Source organism: Myxocyprinus asiaticus, chromosome 47, assembly GCF_019703515.2.
Source record: "Myxocyprinus asiaticus isolate MX2 ecotype Aquarium Trade chromosome 47, UBuf_Myxa_2, whole genome shotgun sequence".
Classification (NCBI taxonomy): domain Eukaryota; kingdom Metazoa; phylum Chordata; class Actinopteri; order Cypriniformes; family Catostomidae; genus Myxocyprinus; species Myxocyprinus asiaticus.
Window position 1 is genome coordinate 18336783 of NC_059390.1, and position 15343 is coordinate 18352125.

General features: G+C 38.8%; 2 protein-coding genes across 3 annotated transcripts in view; one reads left to right on the forward strand and one right to left on the reverse strand.

The window, feature by feature from the left end:
* The first annotated feature begins 874 nt into the window (after positions 1-874).
* On the forward strand, positions 875-4413 carry LOC127436611 (paired box protein Pax-4-like). Its single transcript, XM_051690864.1, has 8 exons — positions 875-908; positions 1418-1548; positions 1626-1841; positions 2939-3030; positions 3160-3275; positions 3410-3492; positions 3789-3861; positions 4004-4413. The coding sequence occupies exons 1-8, from the start codon at positions 875-877 to the stop codon at positions 4363-4365; spliced, it is 1107 nt and encodes a 368-aa protein (XP_051546824.1). The 3' UTR covers positions 4366-4413.
* Positions 4414-6217: 1804 nt separating this feature from the next.
* Positions 6218-15343, reverse strand: part of LOC127436761 (hepatocyte growth factor-like) — a 34092-nt gene continuing 24966 nt past the window's right edge. The window contains exons 12-19 of one of the 2 annotated variants that reach the window (XM_051691113.1): positions 14670-14702; positions 11164-11275; positions 10840-10914; positions 9893-10030; positions 9696-9802; positions 7989-8131; positions 7660-7871; positions 6218-7565 (exon numbers count right to left, since the gene is read on the reverse strand). In XM_051691113.1, coding sequence (XP_051547073.1) covers positions 7689-7871; positions 7989-8131; positions 9696-9802; positions 9893-10030; positions 10840-10914; positions 11164-11275; positions 14670-14702 — 791 coding nt within the window. In that variant the 3' untranslated portion in view covers positions 6218-7565; positions 7660-7688. Of the gene's footprint in view, positions 7872-7988; positions 8132-9695; positions 9803-9892; positions 10031-10839; positions 10915-11163; positions 11276-14669; positions 14703-15343 lie in introns of both variants that reach the window. The other variant, XM_051691112.1, reaches the window with a different exon arrangement.

A 15343-nucleotide genomic window follows, 5' to 3' on the forward strand; every position in this document is an offset into this window, starting at 1 on the left:
TGGTGCTGAAATCACACCAACTCTTGACTTGCTTTCATGGAGACTGTTGTGCACACCCACATAGCCAACTGATCCAATATTTTTCATGCAAGTGTGATTTAACTAAAAGTTAAGCGAACATACAGTACTTCCTTACTAATATGGTTCCCTAGACTTTTACTAAATGTTCAAACCCTTCATATGTGCCAAGGAACCCAAGTCTATAAAACCTCATTGATCCTGTCCCATTGGTTAATATTGGTGAGCACACTGGCAACACATTGGCAAAAAAAAAAGGGGTATATTGTAATTGTTACATTGAGGGATATTTCTATTTCAAATCCATAAAAATAGCTTTGTTGGTGTAACTTAATTTATTTAGTGTTTTGATTTGAGAAAAAAAGCTATAGTAATTTATAGGATATTCATGACGCAGTGCATGTGAAGTTGTGTCGAGTATTATTCACCTTTTTTCATTATGTACATTTTTTCCTACGCTGAAAAAAAAAGTTAACCATTATTTCTTATTTTGAGTGTGACTGCATGATGATGGGTTAGACCAGGTTTTTTTTTTTTTTTTTTTTTTTTTTACAGTGTATCTAAACAGCTGGCTACGTCATCTTGATAAGGGCACTGGGTTATATATAAGAAGTAACGCGTGGGAAAAGTGAGTGGGCAGCGCGCGAGGGTCACGCGGAGAGAAAATCAGTACAGAAATATCTTCTCAGCTACAAGAAACAGGTTGCCTGATTTTCACTAAAAATCCAACAAACTTTCTTTGTCGTGCGTTTTTTCCATTGGCAAATTTCAGGCAATTAATTTAATACATGAAACGCTTACTAAGAAGCCTATAACTCTTTGATTTTTCCCCCAAGGTTACCAAGTGTCAATCGAGATGTGCGGCGCAAATTCTGACGTGGCAAATGAAGGTTTGCATTTAATCTTTACAGATGCGTAGGCTACTTGCAAGTTAGTGCTGTACAGGAATTTCTTCTTTCTTTTTTTTTTTCTTTTTTTTTTCTTCAGATTTACGCATTTCAAGTTCATGACAAAATTCCATCAAATTGAATTGTGTAATTTTAAAACAAATTAAATTAACAGAACTTAAAATATTTAGTTATATATATATATATATATATATATATATATATATATATATATATATATATATATATATATATATATATATATTGTTAAAGATTACTCAATTCAAAGTATTTTGTTTTGAAATTATTATTATTATTATTATTATTATTATTATTATTATTATTATTATTTTGTATGTGTGTGTTTCTTCTTCACAATTTTCGAAATTAATTCTCCATTAAGGCCCAGTTCAAACTTTGTTTTGTATAATTTTAGGTAGAACTTCCGCCGCATCGCAAATGCTGAATCTTCGTGCTAATATATCGTGTGTATGTGTGTGAATATGTGTCAGGGGAAGGGAGTCGAAATCAGCTGGGTGGCGTGTTTCTGAACGGTCGTCCTCTGCCCGTCTATAAACGGAAAATGATGATTGATCTCGCGACCGAGGGCGTGAGACCGTGTGAGATCTCCAGAATACTGAAGGTACGGAGTGAATCGGTCGCTTTTACCTCATGTTGTTGTGAAAGCCATTTCTGGAGTGAGCTGTTTGCTGTGTGCAGGTCTCTAACGGCTGCGTGAGCAAGATTTTGGGCAGATTTCAGCGCACAGGGGTCATCAGTCCCAAGGCTACTGGTGGCAGCAGACCGAGACTCCTCACTCCTGACGTCATCTCCATCATAGCGCAGTACAAACGGCATAACCCAACACTCTTTGCCTGGGAGATCCGACAGAAACTAGCAGCAGATCGAGTGTGCAGAAGAGATAAAGTCCCCAGTGTAGGTTAAAACTTGCTTACACTTGTTAAAGTAATACTTGGTAACACTTTAGGCTATAACAATTTTCATGAATAAGTCATTAACAAGCATTATATAGTCAATAACTACTGTACATTCACATTTATATATATATATATATATATATATATATATATATATATATATATATATATATATATATGATAGATAGATAGATAGATAGATAGATAGATAGATAGATATAGATAAATATTTATTTTTATTTTATTTTATTTTTTTGATGATGACATTTCTACCTATTTAAATGTACATTAATGAATTAAAATAATAATCCTGTATATGGGCTGATATATATGCAGTTATGATCGTTGTTCAAACACATTTTGTAAATGTGTTGATGGGATAAATAAACACAATTATACAGTAACAACATAGCTTAAAAGGATAGTTCACCCAAAAATGAAAATTCTCTCATCATTTACTCACCCTCATGCCATCCCAGATGTGTATGACTTTCTTTCTTCTGCTGAACACAAATAAAGATTTTTCAGAATACATGGATTAACCACTAAAGTCTTATGGATTACTTTTATGCTGCCTTGATGTGCTTTCTAGATCTTAAAAGATTTGGCCACTATTCACTTGCATTGAATGGACCTACAGAGCTGATTTATTCTTCTAAAAATCATCCTTTGTGTTCAGTAGAAGAAATAAAGTTATAGGCTACACATCTGGAATGGCATGAAGGTGAGTAAATGATGAGAGAATTTTCCTTTTTGGGTGAACTATCCCAGTAAATGGTTCACACAAAACAGGAAATTGTGTCATTTATTTACTCACCCTCACGATGTTCCAAACCCATATGACTTTCTTTTTTCTGTGTAACACAAAAAGAGATGTTAGGCAGAATGTTAGGGACTGATAGTATCAGACATTCACCATTTACTTTCATTGCAGTGAATGGTGACTGAGACTGACCATTCTGCCTAACATCTCCTTTTGTGTTCCACAGAAGAAAGAAAAGTCCATGAGAGTGAATAAATGATCATTTTGGGTGAACTATTCCTTTAAAATATACAGAACCTCAATATGACTCGTGAATCAAATGATGTCATCAGGTGTCCTCCATAAACCGGATTCTTAAAAAGATTAATCTAGATGTGGACATGGTGGGCAGTGCATATCCAAATGTAAACCACACAGGTAATAAGTTAAATTTATATTTCTAACTCTACTAATAAATATATTAAAGAATTTTCCCCATTTATGACCTTTCTTCTTGTGTCAACTTTTGTGTCAAAGAGGAACATGCATGGGAACAAATGAGTGAGCAGAGAAGGAGTTTAGATGTAATGGACTGGACAAATCAGCAACAATGGAACACAAACCTGCGAGGCATCTCACATCGCAGCAGAACATCTTTTACTGCAGATCAGTGCGAGAGGTTAGAGAAAGGTGATGATTACCACTGAAACACACATCTTCTGTCTCTCCTGATGCACATTAACCTACTGCTTACTTTAGTATATAAGCATATGTCTGGTTTTACTAATAATAACATCCCATCACTAAATTGTTCCACTGATCAGAATTTATCCGTGGGTTTTATCCAGACGTGTTGACCAGAGAAAAGCTGTCTGAGGAGACAAATCTTCCACAAGACACCATTAAGGTAATTATCAGTTAAAACATCAATAGCATTTCTGCACTCATTAGCTGAATTAAAAAAAATATGTATTTGTCAGGTAACCTAAAATGTGCTTTAGTGGTAACTAAATTAACTGGTTTTATTCAAGTCAAGTGCACCTGACAACATTACATCATCAAAAGCCATTTAAAGGGTCAGGTCAGGTAGAAATAGCTCCATAAATGGTTGTTACAATCAGAAAATGAGGTATCCAGTGTTTGCATAACACCTATTGTGTTCATAGGATTTGTGTTAAATTGACTTTAATCTCCTGTCTGAAGGTTTGGTTCTCCAATCGCAGAGCAAGGATGAGGAGGGAGCAAAGGGAAGAACACAGTGAATGTGGATCATTGGGTGAGCTTTGATGTCTTCTCATTGTAGATTTCAATTCATGAGTTCACTAGTTCATATGAACAGATGAACAAGCTCCTCCTGAACTTACATTTGGAACTTAATTTGTCTGCATCGTACTGAGAGTCAAATGTCTCTTTCACAGGTATGATCAGGCCGGTGGGAAACAAGAATTCTTTTATTTCTCTGTCAGCAACTCAGGCCTCTAACAGCTCACTCAACAGCTGCTTGAATAACAATGGCTCACTGGCCTACCCATTGCAATCCACTTTTCCACTGGCCTATCACTCTGACAAAAACACTTTTCCATTGGCTCGTTTAAACTCAAATGCATTTCCACGGGATAATCACACTTTTGAGACTTTGATACCATCATTTCACTATGAAAACGAGGACTCTGGATACCGACTGGTTCCTTTGAACACTGATGAAAGGATCCTAAAGGCTAATTGCTCACAGTGGGCTCCTCATCAAACTTTGATGGGACATAATGCTTCCATGTTTTGAATTCTGCAGGACAAAAAAAGAACGTCTAAAGAATAACGTTGTGAACAGTAGAGGGCAGCAAAGGAAAAAATAAAGGTGACTTGGTGTCGCACATACAGTACATGCAATATTTTAGACATTATGGCATCTTTTTTTGTTGTTGTTGTTCAAGAATAACAAACTTCATAAAACCTAAATCAGTTTTTTTTTTAATTGATTTAATTAAGTGAGAATGGAGTACTTTATAAAATTAAAAGACTGAAAACTTGTTGATTGCCTGACTCTTCCATCCAGATGAAAAATCACTAATCATTGGTGAAAAAAACTGTAAAGGGATAAGATTTTAAATCTTAGAAATAGCAGCATTGAGTAACCACACTGACATCTTATAAATACTTACAGAGTACTGTAATTAAGTAATACCGTGCGCATTCTCTCTCTTTTCCGTTCCGTTCTTTTTCTGACCACCTCTGTCAGTACAGGTTCATCTGTTAAGAAATCTCTCCTGTGAGCTTTGGCCTGGACTCACATACTTCTACACGGTAACTGAACAAGATCAACACTTGGACACAAACCAGAATGCTTGAAACGATATCAGGGAGTCTGGACAACACTGACAAACATGCAGAGGTCAAACTCACAGGCTTATTTCTAATATAAATGCCATTAATTTAAAGATAGAGCAAAGGATTACTCATTTGTAAGACGTTACTGTTTATTTTTACTCTACTAATACAGTATGTTCCTCTAATGTTAGGAGGATCTAACCCATAAAGACTTAGTGAAAACATGAAGCCTAAATGTAATCCCCTTGAACATAAAGTAGGAAAATCTATAAAGAAAAAATGCACCATTCTGTACAAAAACAATCCTCGTGAAAAAATCAGTGTAGTTACCAAACCACTGAAACAGAAAAATGAATTGCAACTCAAGACAAATGATTTTCATCAGCACATGTTCCTTCAACAATGTCATATGCTGTGGAAATGTTGTGGTATTTCTCTTGATTAAACACAAAGCCTCTGGGTTTTACTGTACATTGGAGTCCTATAGAAGATCAGACGTCTACGCTGGAAGCACACTGTGTCTGTTCCAGTGGTTTTCAACTGTTGTCTTGAGGGAGACTATGATAGCATAATTTGTTCCAGCCTTGAACTAACACATCTGATTCAACAATAATCAACTGATGTTGGATTAATTGAATCAGGTGTATTAGTTTAAGCTCACATTGCAACAAAAATCTATATAGAGCTGGAGCTGAAACAGCTTACACATGAGAACTGTGTCTTTAAAAAAGCATTACTCTCAGCAATGATTGCTTCTCCATCCTGCTTGCTCCTGTTCGACTGAAGTAACTCTACACTAACAGGTTTATAAATCCAGTTCCCTTTTCAACAGTTTGAACTCTCACCTTTGACCTGTAATGATTTAAGCGCCCTAAAGGAAACGGGAAACTATTGTTTTTTTTTTGTTTTTTGCCCTTTGTCTCACATGTTCATGCTCATTGCTCATAAGAGGTGAATTCTTCAGCTATATGTAGCCTGAACACACAACCTGTTGAAAGTAAACTGACACACACATCAGGGTGAAACATCAGACCTAGGTGAATGCAAACCGTGGGTCTCAGACTAATACAGAAAGTAACAACAAACCAGGATCTATCATAATATTCATGATAAGCCATATTTAATTGAATAGGGACTGCAATATTAGTGGTAAAAACAAATAAATAATAAAAAATTTTTTCAGAGGTTCTTAATTATTTCCAAAAAAAAAAAAAAAGAAAAGGTAGCAAGTATATTTACTGAAGGTTTGAATAAAATACAAACCAGTCATCATTTTGTTTTTTTTAATAAAAAAACAGCAGCCTACATATTTAAAATTAAGACAATTGATAGCAGCAGCACAAAGAGAACATTCAGTTAAAAGGACAAACTATAATGTATAAAAATGCAATACACAATGTCACTTGGTATGAAACAGAGGCACCTTATATACATAGTGAACATAATATTTACAATATAATACATTATCATCTAGAAAACGTACTTAAAAGGTCATAAACATTAGTTAAAATATACCCTGCCCACTGAAAGCTGTTCTTGACTGCTTTACTCTATTTAGTACTGCAGTTTGATTAAGTGTCTTTACACTCTTAGATCCATGAGGCTAAAGACCCTCCACTTTGACTACACACATGTGCTGCTTATAGACCTTTGGGGAGCCATCTTGTAGTCAGAACACTCTTTTATGGCACATAAACGAACAATATTTTCCTTAAAAGACATATAGTCCTTTTGTTTTGTTTACAAATGTTATGTTTCAAAGCCACATGCCAGATTAAACACAATAAACACTTTGGGAAGATGAAATGCCGTGACTTTGGTCGATCTATAAAAGTTAGAAATAAATACTTGGCAAACTGCTTATAAAATTTCAACAGATATATTACACCATGAGAAGAGAAAGACCTTCAGATGCTTGTAATTTCAGATCTATAAGACCTACAGACATACAGAGTGACATTAGCACACTCTTTGGAGTGTAGTAAAAACAGGTCCTTTAAAAACAAACACAGCCCCAAAGGGGCCACCAAATGCTCCAAACTGGATTAAGGCAAGGTGCGAAACATTAGAATGTTATGGAATCCTTGGAAATGCATTCAAGCCGCTGTTTTGTCATGTATGCCAACCACGGTGCAGGTCACAGTTCCAAATCTGATTCGTGAAGTGGCTGATGTTGAAAATGGTGTTTTGGAAACCATATTCGTACCATGTACGGAAACCATGTACTCAGACAATTTCAGACAAGATGCAGGTTCAATTCAAGCCTGAACAATAAAAAAAAAAAAGTATCTCCGTCTTCACCCCAGTGATCTGTTGGAATCTAAATAAAACTCTCAGAGTAAAAACCAATGCTCCATCCTGTTGGAAAACTGCAGGTCATCGCCATCTTCGAATATCTCTAGGGAGTGACATCTAGAACACATCTGCTCTGGTCTGAGACAAATATCTTCATATGGACGAATGCCACAGTTTCCCCTAAATGTTTTTCTTTCATTTTTTATTTATCCATCTGTCTGGGATTATTAAATGCTCACTTACCAGCCACTTGTTTGTTTTAAAAAAAAATACATGTCTGATTTCTGACCTGTCTTTGCAGCTCAGGACCTCAGTTATTTATGTCTTGCACCTTTTCCATACCAGTGGTTTTAATTTAATCTGAAGAAAAACAAAAATTTGGCCTCAGAGTCATTTGTGTCATTTGTATACAAATTGTACAACAACAACATCATGTGCCATGAGTTCTATTCACCTCATGGGTGAGGAACAGTCAGGAAGGTTCTAGTAATTTATCTCCATGTCTGAATAGTATTTGAAGACTTTATGGATCCATTCGGAGTAGAAGGCCACATTGACAAATATGGCAGGGCGCCTGGCTACAGCACACCCACGGCCGTTGATGCTGACACCCACAATGACCTTGCTCTCTCGTTCCTGGCACACCAATGGCCCGCCATAGTCTTTCTGTAAGAGGTGAACCAAAAGGACAAAAGTTTAGAAACACGGAATGCCATAGCAATGCCTTTTTTTTTTTTTTTTTTTTTAAGTGATTACTGCCGTTAACAAGGTTCTGACTCATACCTCACAAACACCCTGGTCTCTCTTGCCTCCAGCACATATTTTAGTCTCAGAGATTGGCAGAAAGCCCTTGTGGCTTAGAGAACACCTCTTGTTACTGACAATTGGAAGTCCCACCATCTTTAGGCTGCCCTCGTGACCAGTGCCTTAAAGAGAGGCAAAAAAAATGCTGTGAAGTGATATGTGCATCTGTAATATACTGCTGTCAACAAAGCTGGAATTTACTTTCATAAATGTGCAGTTACAGAAAATGACCAAACACCTTTGAATGTGTGTCGACCAATCTGAAGCAAAAATATTTCAAAGCAGAGGTACAGAATAGAATAAATTGGAATAGACCACAGTAGAATAGAATAGGCCAAAGTAGAACAGACCAGAAAAGAAAGTAATAGAATATACCACGGTAAAAAAATAGAATCCAGTAGACCACAGTAGAACAGAACAAAATAAAAATAACAAATTAGACACAGAACAAAATGAAATAGAAAAGAAAACTGTAAAACAGAATACAATAGATTAGAATAGACCACAGTAGAACAGGAAACAAAATAAAATAGACCATAGTAGAACAGAATTGACTGCAGTTGAACAGAACATAATAGAACAAACTGCAGTAGAACAGACCATAATAGAACAGACAGCAGTAGAACATTACATAATTCAATAGACCACAGCAGAACAGGATAGAACAGAATACAACAGAACAGAATGCAGCAGAACAAAACCAAATAGAATAGAACAGACCACAGTAGAACAGAATAGAATAGAAAATAATAGACCACAGTTGACCAGAACAAAATAGAATAGAACAGACCACAGTAGAACAGAACAGAATAGAACAGAATAGAACAGATTACACTAGAATAAAATAGATCACAGTAGAACAGAAGAGATAAAAACAAATTAGAATAGAATAGACCACAGTAGAAGAGAACAGAACATAATAGAATAGACCACATTAGACAGAACAGGATAGAACAGAACAGAACAGTACGCAATAGAATAGAATAGAACAAAATAGATTAGAATATACCACAGTAAAACAGAACAGAATAGAATGGAATAGAACAGATTACACTAGAACAGAATAAAATATAAAATAATAGAACAGAAAAGTCCAAAGTAGAACAGAACACAACAAAATTGATAAAATAAAATACCACAGAATAGATTCGAATAGAACAGAATAGACCACAGTAGAAACGAACAGAACAAAATGGAATAGAATGGACCACAGTAGAACAGAGCAGAACAAAACATAACAGAATTGAATAGATTAGAATATACCAAAGTAAAACAGAACAGAATAGATACCACTAGGAAAGAATAAAATAGAATAGAATAGAAAAAGTAGAACAGAACAAATTGATAAAATATTTATTACACCACAGAAGAACAGAATAGAATAGAATAGACCACAGTAGAACATAAAAGAACATATTAAAATAGAACACAGTAGAACAGAACAAAATAGAATAGAACAGAGTAGAACAGAATAGAATAGAATACACCACAGCAGAACAGGGCAGACAAAATGAACCGAACATAACAGAATGGAATAGAATAGAATAGTATACACCACAGCAGAAGAGAGCAGAGCAGAACAGAATAGATTAGAACAGACCACAGTAAAACAGACCAGAAGAAAACTGAATAGTATAGACCACACTAGAATAGAATAAAATAGAATACAACAGAATAGAGTAGTACCTTTAGTGTCTCCCCAGCCGTACATGAGGCAGTAGGTGCCTTCAGCAACAGCACACCCTGCCACAGGAAGCTGCACAGTTCGCACATGCTTAGAGAGAGGGGCAGGCCTGGTCACAAGACCCACATGAATGAATGAATTAATGAATTAATAAATGAATTAATAAATTAATGAATGAACGTGCATTTAATGGACTTACGTTGTTAGTTTGAGTAGGGCCAAGTTTGATCCCTCGGGCCCGCAGACCACATGTGCGATCCGGAGACCCTGTGTGCTGGTGGAGGCATTGAGATGGAGAAGTCCCACCTGCACGGTGTACTCCGAGAGGTCAGGAACACTAAGGAACACACCAAAGTCCCATTATACACTATATACAGTACAAGCATATCAGTCAAACAAAGAACATACATGTCAGTACTGACCCATTCATGATAGGACTGCATGAAACTACAGTATCAGAGTATAACAGTGATAAGTCATTCAGCCTTCTGAAACTATACAAGTTAATGTGGTTTGCAGACAGCGCAGAGTAGCCTCTCTACATGCATGAGATATGTAACTTGGCAAGCATCCCTGGTAAAGTCATCTCCAGTTCTGATCAAGGCGCAGAGGTCAGTTCAAGCACCGCAGCCTGACTCCAGCCAGGTCTGTATCTTCATGAGAAGCACAAGATAGCTGAACCCACCAGGGAGTGGATCTGGGAAACGTAGAGATGATCTAAAACCCAGACACGCTCTCTTTCGTTCCCCTTTCTTTCCCCCTCTCTCTATCTCTGTCCTTCTGTTCTCCCCTCAAACTAAACAGAGACAGCAGGCCTTCACTCTATTGTCACTGAAGCACATCTACTGGCATATATCACGCAACCAAACGCAGAGGTAAAACAGATGCACCACTGAAAGAGCAGAGAACCATCAGTCACAGCTCAACAGGCCTCTCACTGCGCTCTCTTAAACCGGAAATTCTGGATCCGCACGGCTCACAGCAAACATCAACTGACAGATGGGAACACAAGGCCAGGACATGCTTGTGTCCATACGGAATCATGCACGCCCAAGAATAAAACAAATTAAAGTGTGGTCTGTTGACACATCTGTGAGAATAGGTAGTGAATGGTAGATGTGAGATGGTTTGGGATAGAGAGATTACCAGGTGGAGAAGCACTGTTGATCGGTAAGAACCCATTCCTCACGGATAAGAGAGCCACCACACCAGTGACTGTTCCTGGAGGAGGAGAATGAATCAGAACACACCATTAGGGCTAGGTGCCAAACAATTATACAATGCACATGCAAAATTAAAATGCCCATTAAAGGGGTCAAATAAAGAAAAATCAAAATTTCCTTCATAAGAGTTTGATAAAATAAATGCAAAAAGACCATTTATAGAAACTAAGCTGCAAAAACATCTTACTCCGAAATATATTTGAGCGAGTGTGTAAAAGGGTCATGTAAAGCTAATTCATGATCATACCCTTTTTGAATGCTGACGACCCAGCTCCCATCCTCCGCCCGCTGCACCTGCATCCCTCCAACAATCCGCGTGGTTTTGTGTACGAAACAGGATGGTTTTGGTCCTCCACCCGCTGAGAGGGTAAGAGGTACAGTAACTTACATAGAGGACTTGATGAGACAAGACAACATCTGATAATCTTCAAATCTGAAATGATTCAAATGAAGTAAAATGCTCTCGTTTTGCAGACGTAGTGTATTGTGGCAAGGAGGAGGGTGGGGCCGGGCCGTGATGATGCACGCCCGGCACCTAATCAGGCTAATCAAGCCGATGAGAGGGATTAAGGCCACTGGAGGAGGCAGTTCAGGAGAGAGAGAGCTACAGGCAGCTGCCCTGTATGTGTTTATGTTTGTGTGTTTTTGTTTATTTAGATATTACTTTGATGCTTTGTCCGGTTCTCGCCTCTTCCTTTCCCTTTTACCTCGTTACATTGGTGCCAAAACCCGGGAAGGAGGAGGGATGCGCCGTAGTAGAGTCCTCGCTTCTACAATCCACCCCAAAGGAGCAGCCACGGCCGGAGGGGACGGAGGAGCCCGGCCACCTGAAAGCGGAGGAATGACCGCCGACTGCGAGGGGAGGAGGGGCTCCTTACCGACTGCCTGCAGCGGTCGGGCTGCTGCCAGGGGTGGAGGAGACCCCAACCGGTTAGTTTTTTTGCTTTTTGCTTTTTTAAGCATCAAATATTTAATTAAACAAAAACACACAAACATAAACACATACAGGGCAGCTGCCTGTAGCTCTCTCTCTCCAGAACTGCCACCTCCGGTGGCCTTTATCCCTCTCATCGGCTTGATTAGCCTGATTAGGGGCCGGGCGTGCGTCATCATGGCCCAGCCCCGCCCTCCTCTTGCCACATGTATATACACCATAATCCAGGTGTGTCCAAACTTTTTCTACTGGGGGCCAGATGCAAAATGAAATAAGGTGCCGTGGACCGCACCGTTGTAATAATAATAATAATAATAATAATAATAATAATAATAATCATCATAATAATAATAATAATAACAACAACAAAAAAAGGCTAGATGCCACTTTTGCATTATCTTTATACGGTATGCTTAATATTATGCAAGCTTTAATAAAAAATTTTGTTAATAAAGGATATTTTTCCCACCAAGAATGCTAGTAAAAGAACAGTGATGTAGGGTCAGAAATTAAGGGGGGCACGTAGCAGAAATGCCCCCAAAAGTGACAAAAAAATGTCCTAAAGTTCAAAATGTGGGGGCAAACAATGCCCTGGTTTCTGTTTTTTTTATTTATACCATCTGATATAGTTCTTAAAATTCTACTTTAAGAGTTGCATTACACACTATCAAATAAAATATGTTTTGAATAAAAGAATGACAGTACATTTTTATGTTGAGAAAAAAGGCCCTCATAAACATAAAATTCCCCTGAAAATGATATCCATTTATTGTCCCCTTTATGGAAAAGTTGATTTCTGACCATGCTGTGAAGTAACAAATATTATACTGGGTAAGAACTTGTTACTTTCAACGCCCTTGGATTTTGCGTTTTTTATTTTTTGACGTCCATTCAGTCACTTCAAAGCACAAGCAGTTTTGGGTGTGACGCATAACAATAATTAGAATATGTTACATTTTCCTGCTATGACATTATTCAAGGAATTACTCTTCATTTATTAGTAATTCAATCATAGTTTCTGTTCTATTGTTACTTGTGTTACATATACGATTTTAATTTGATACAAATTGTGCTCCCTTTATTTGCTTGATACGTAAGTGCGAGCTGAGCGTGCGCAGTACAGGGAGAGATGCGCGAGTGATTTGAATGATCTCTCTTATGTCCTTACTCTCAAATGGCGGTGAGAAATCTGTGAATCATTTTTCTTGTTTCAATGAAATATCAAAACGAACCAATTCACAACTATTAATAAAATTCCCAGCACTGCAGAAGACATTCTTGGAGAGTGTGCTCAGCTCGTGCGTCTCTGTGTGTGCTCAATAAACTAAACAATAAACAACGGCAGCTCTACTCAGTTGTACAATGCATGCATCGGGACATTTTATTGAGAACGAGTACATGAGCAAAGTATCTAACCCCATACCAGTCTGTGATGAAGAGGAGGGCATTGCCAGGCCTTGATGGTGCATGGCCAGTGCTGAATCAGCTGATCAGCGGGAGAGCGAGATAAAGGGGAGCCAGAGGCGCCAGTTCGAGGGAGAGAGAGACGCACGTGGCCGTGTTGCATGTGTTTCTGTGTTTGTTATGTTTGCTTGTTTGTCAAAGTTAAGTTTGACATTAAAACTTTATGTTTACTGTTCAGCCAGTTCCCACCTCCTCCTTGCCCATCCTTGAACTGTTACAGTGGTGCTGAAACCCGAGAGAGAGGAGGGATGCGCTGTTGCGGAGTCCTCGCCACTGCCATCCGCCAGGGGAGAAGCTGCTGCCATCTGCCTGGGGACGGAGGGGTCACTGCCGGCCACCGAAAGCCAGAAGAAACGCTGCCATCCACTGAAGAAGTGAGGAGCGGTAAAATGCAGTCCTCGCCGCTGCCACACGCCAGGGGAGAAGCTGCTGCCGTCCGCCAGGGGCCGGAGGACTCGCTGCCGTCCGCCGGGGGAGGAGTGAGCTGGCATCCACCAGAGGGCGGAGGAGCGGTTGAGGACCGGGAGACAGCGCGTCCGGGAGCCAGCGAGCAAGTTCTTCTCTCTCTCCTCTATCTCTGTGTGTCTCCGCTCGCCCTTTCCCTCTTCCCACGCCTCTCCTCATCTCTCCCCCAGGTTCACAGGAGGCGGGGTGGACCACTGGCTGACAGATAGGCTGGAAGGACAGCGTCTCCCCTCTAGAGATGGGGAGGGGGAGTTAGTCAGACCGGTGGCGCCCTGGCCTGAATCGGGCAGGGGAGGAGTGTGACAAGGAGGAGGGCGTGGCCAGGCCGTGATGGTGATAAAGGGGAGCCGGAGAAGCCAGCTCGAGGGAGAGAGAGATGCATGCGGCCGCGTTGCATGTGTGTCTGTGTTTATTATGTTTGTTTAAGTTAAGTTTGACATTAAAACTTTATGTTTACTGTTCAGCCAGTTCCCACCTCCTTCTTGCCCATCCTTGAACTGTTACACAGTCCTATAACAAATGCATCATTCTTTGTGCATGTCACTTCCTGCGTGGAAATCTGGAGGATTCCAAACTCCTGAACTCTTGTGGAGACAAATGCGCTGTGAAATGTGGCTGTACATGATAGTGACACCCAGTGTTCAGAATATGAATTTCATATAATTTCTCAGTAGCAGGCCAAATTATGTTCTATTTTCAAAATCTCTCAGGCCGCATCAGAGCAGTCGGTGGGCTGCATATGGCCCGCGGGCCATAGTTTGGACACCCCTGCCATATACTGTATCTGAATATTCACCTCATGGATTTTTTATTTGATCATCTGCTCTGGAATCATATGCTGCATAATAATATGAAAGATCTTTACAACTTAAAGTTATAAACTCACTTACTTTTCTGATGGTCATCAAAGGACGTCGATTCACCTGAATAAGACATGAAAGAATGATAGAATGATGGTTCACTTTCAAAAACTGCAATAAATATATAACATGAACTCTTGAATGCTCTTCAGATATGAAAATATCTATGTGAACAACTCCCTCTTTTAAATAACTGTCAGACGAACCAATTTCAATAAATGAGATTGGATTGGCTGAAATTATGATATCAGGGAGACCTACAATAATCTGATTTGTTTTGAATAATTCAAAATATAATCACTTAATAATCCCAAGACCATTTTTCCATTTAAGATGATAAATGTTGAGCATACACAAAAAGCCTCCTCTTCATCAATGTGCATAAGCAGACCATCACAGTTGTGCCTAAATGCAATACAATTAAAACATTGAGTGACACAGCTGCATGGGCACAGAGATGAACGGACTGCATCTCTCTGGCATTATTGTGACGGCTTGCTTGAGGAGAATGACAAGAACCACAAACACAACTCTTTTAACATAACATTCGAAAAGCTTTTCAAGCTACAAATGAGGACAAGGCACCCGTGTGGCATGTAGGTCAGGGTTCTTATCTTCCGTCATAATGACTGTGTATGGGAAATTTGTACTGTGACTTGATTATCATTTAAAAAGAGCTGCTCATGGGAACTGGTGAAATATTG

Bases quoted from the DNA above. Each gene is read 5' to 3' on its own strand.
- LOC127436611 (XM_051690864.1), top strand. From the start codon at position 875: ATGTGCGGCGCAAATTCTGACGTGGCAAATGAAG. The intron at 1,549-1,625 runs GTACGGAGTGAA...TGCTGTGTGCAG, and splicing joins AGATCTCCAGAATACTGAAG to GTCTCTAACGGCTGCGTGAG. The intron at 1,842-2,938 runs GTAGGTTAAAAC...TGATGTCATCAG, and splicing joins GAAGAGATAAAGTCCCCAGT to GTGTCCTCCATAAACCGGAT.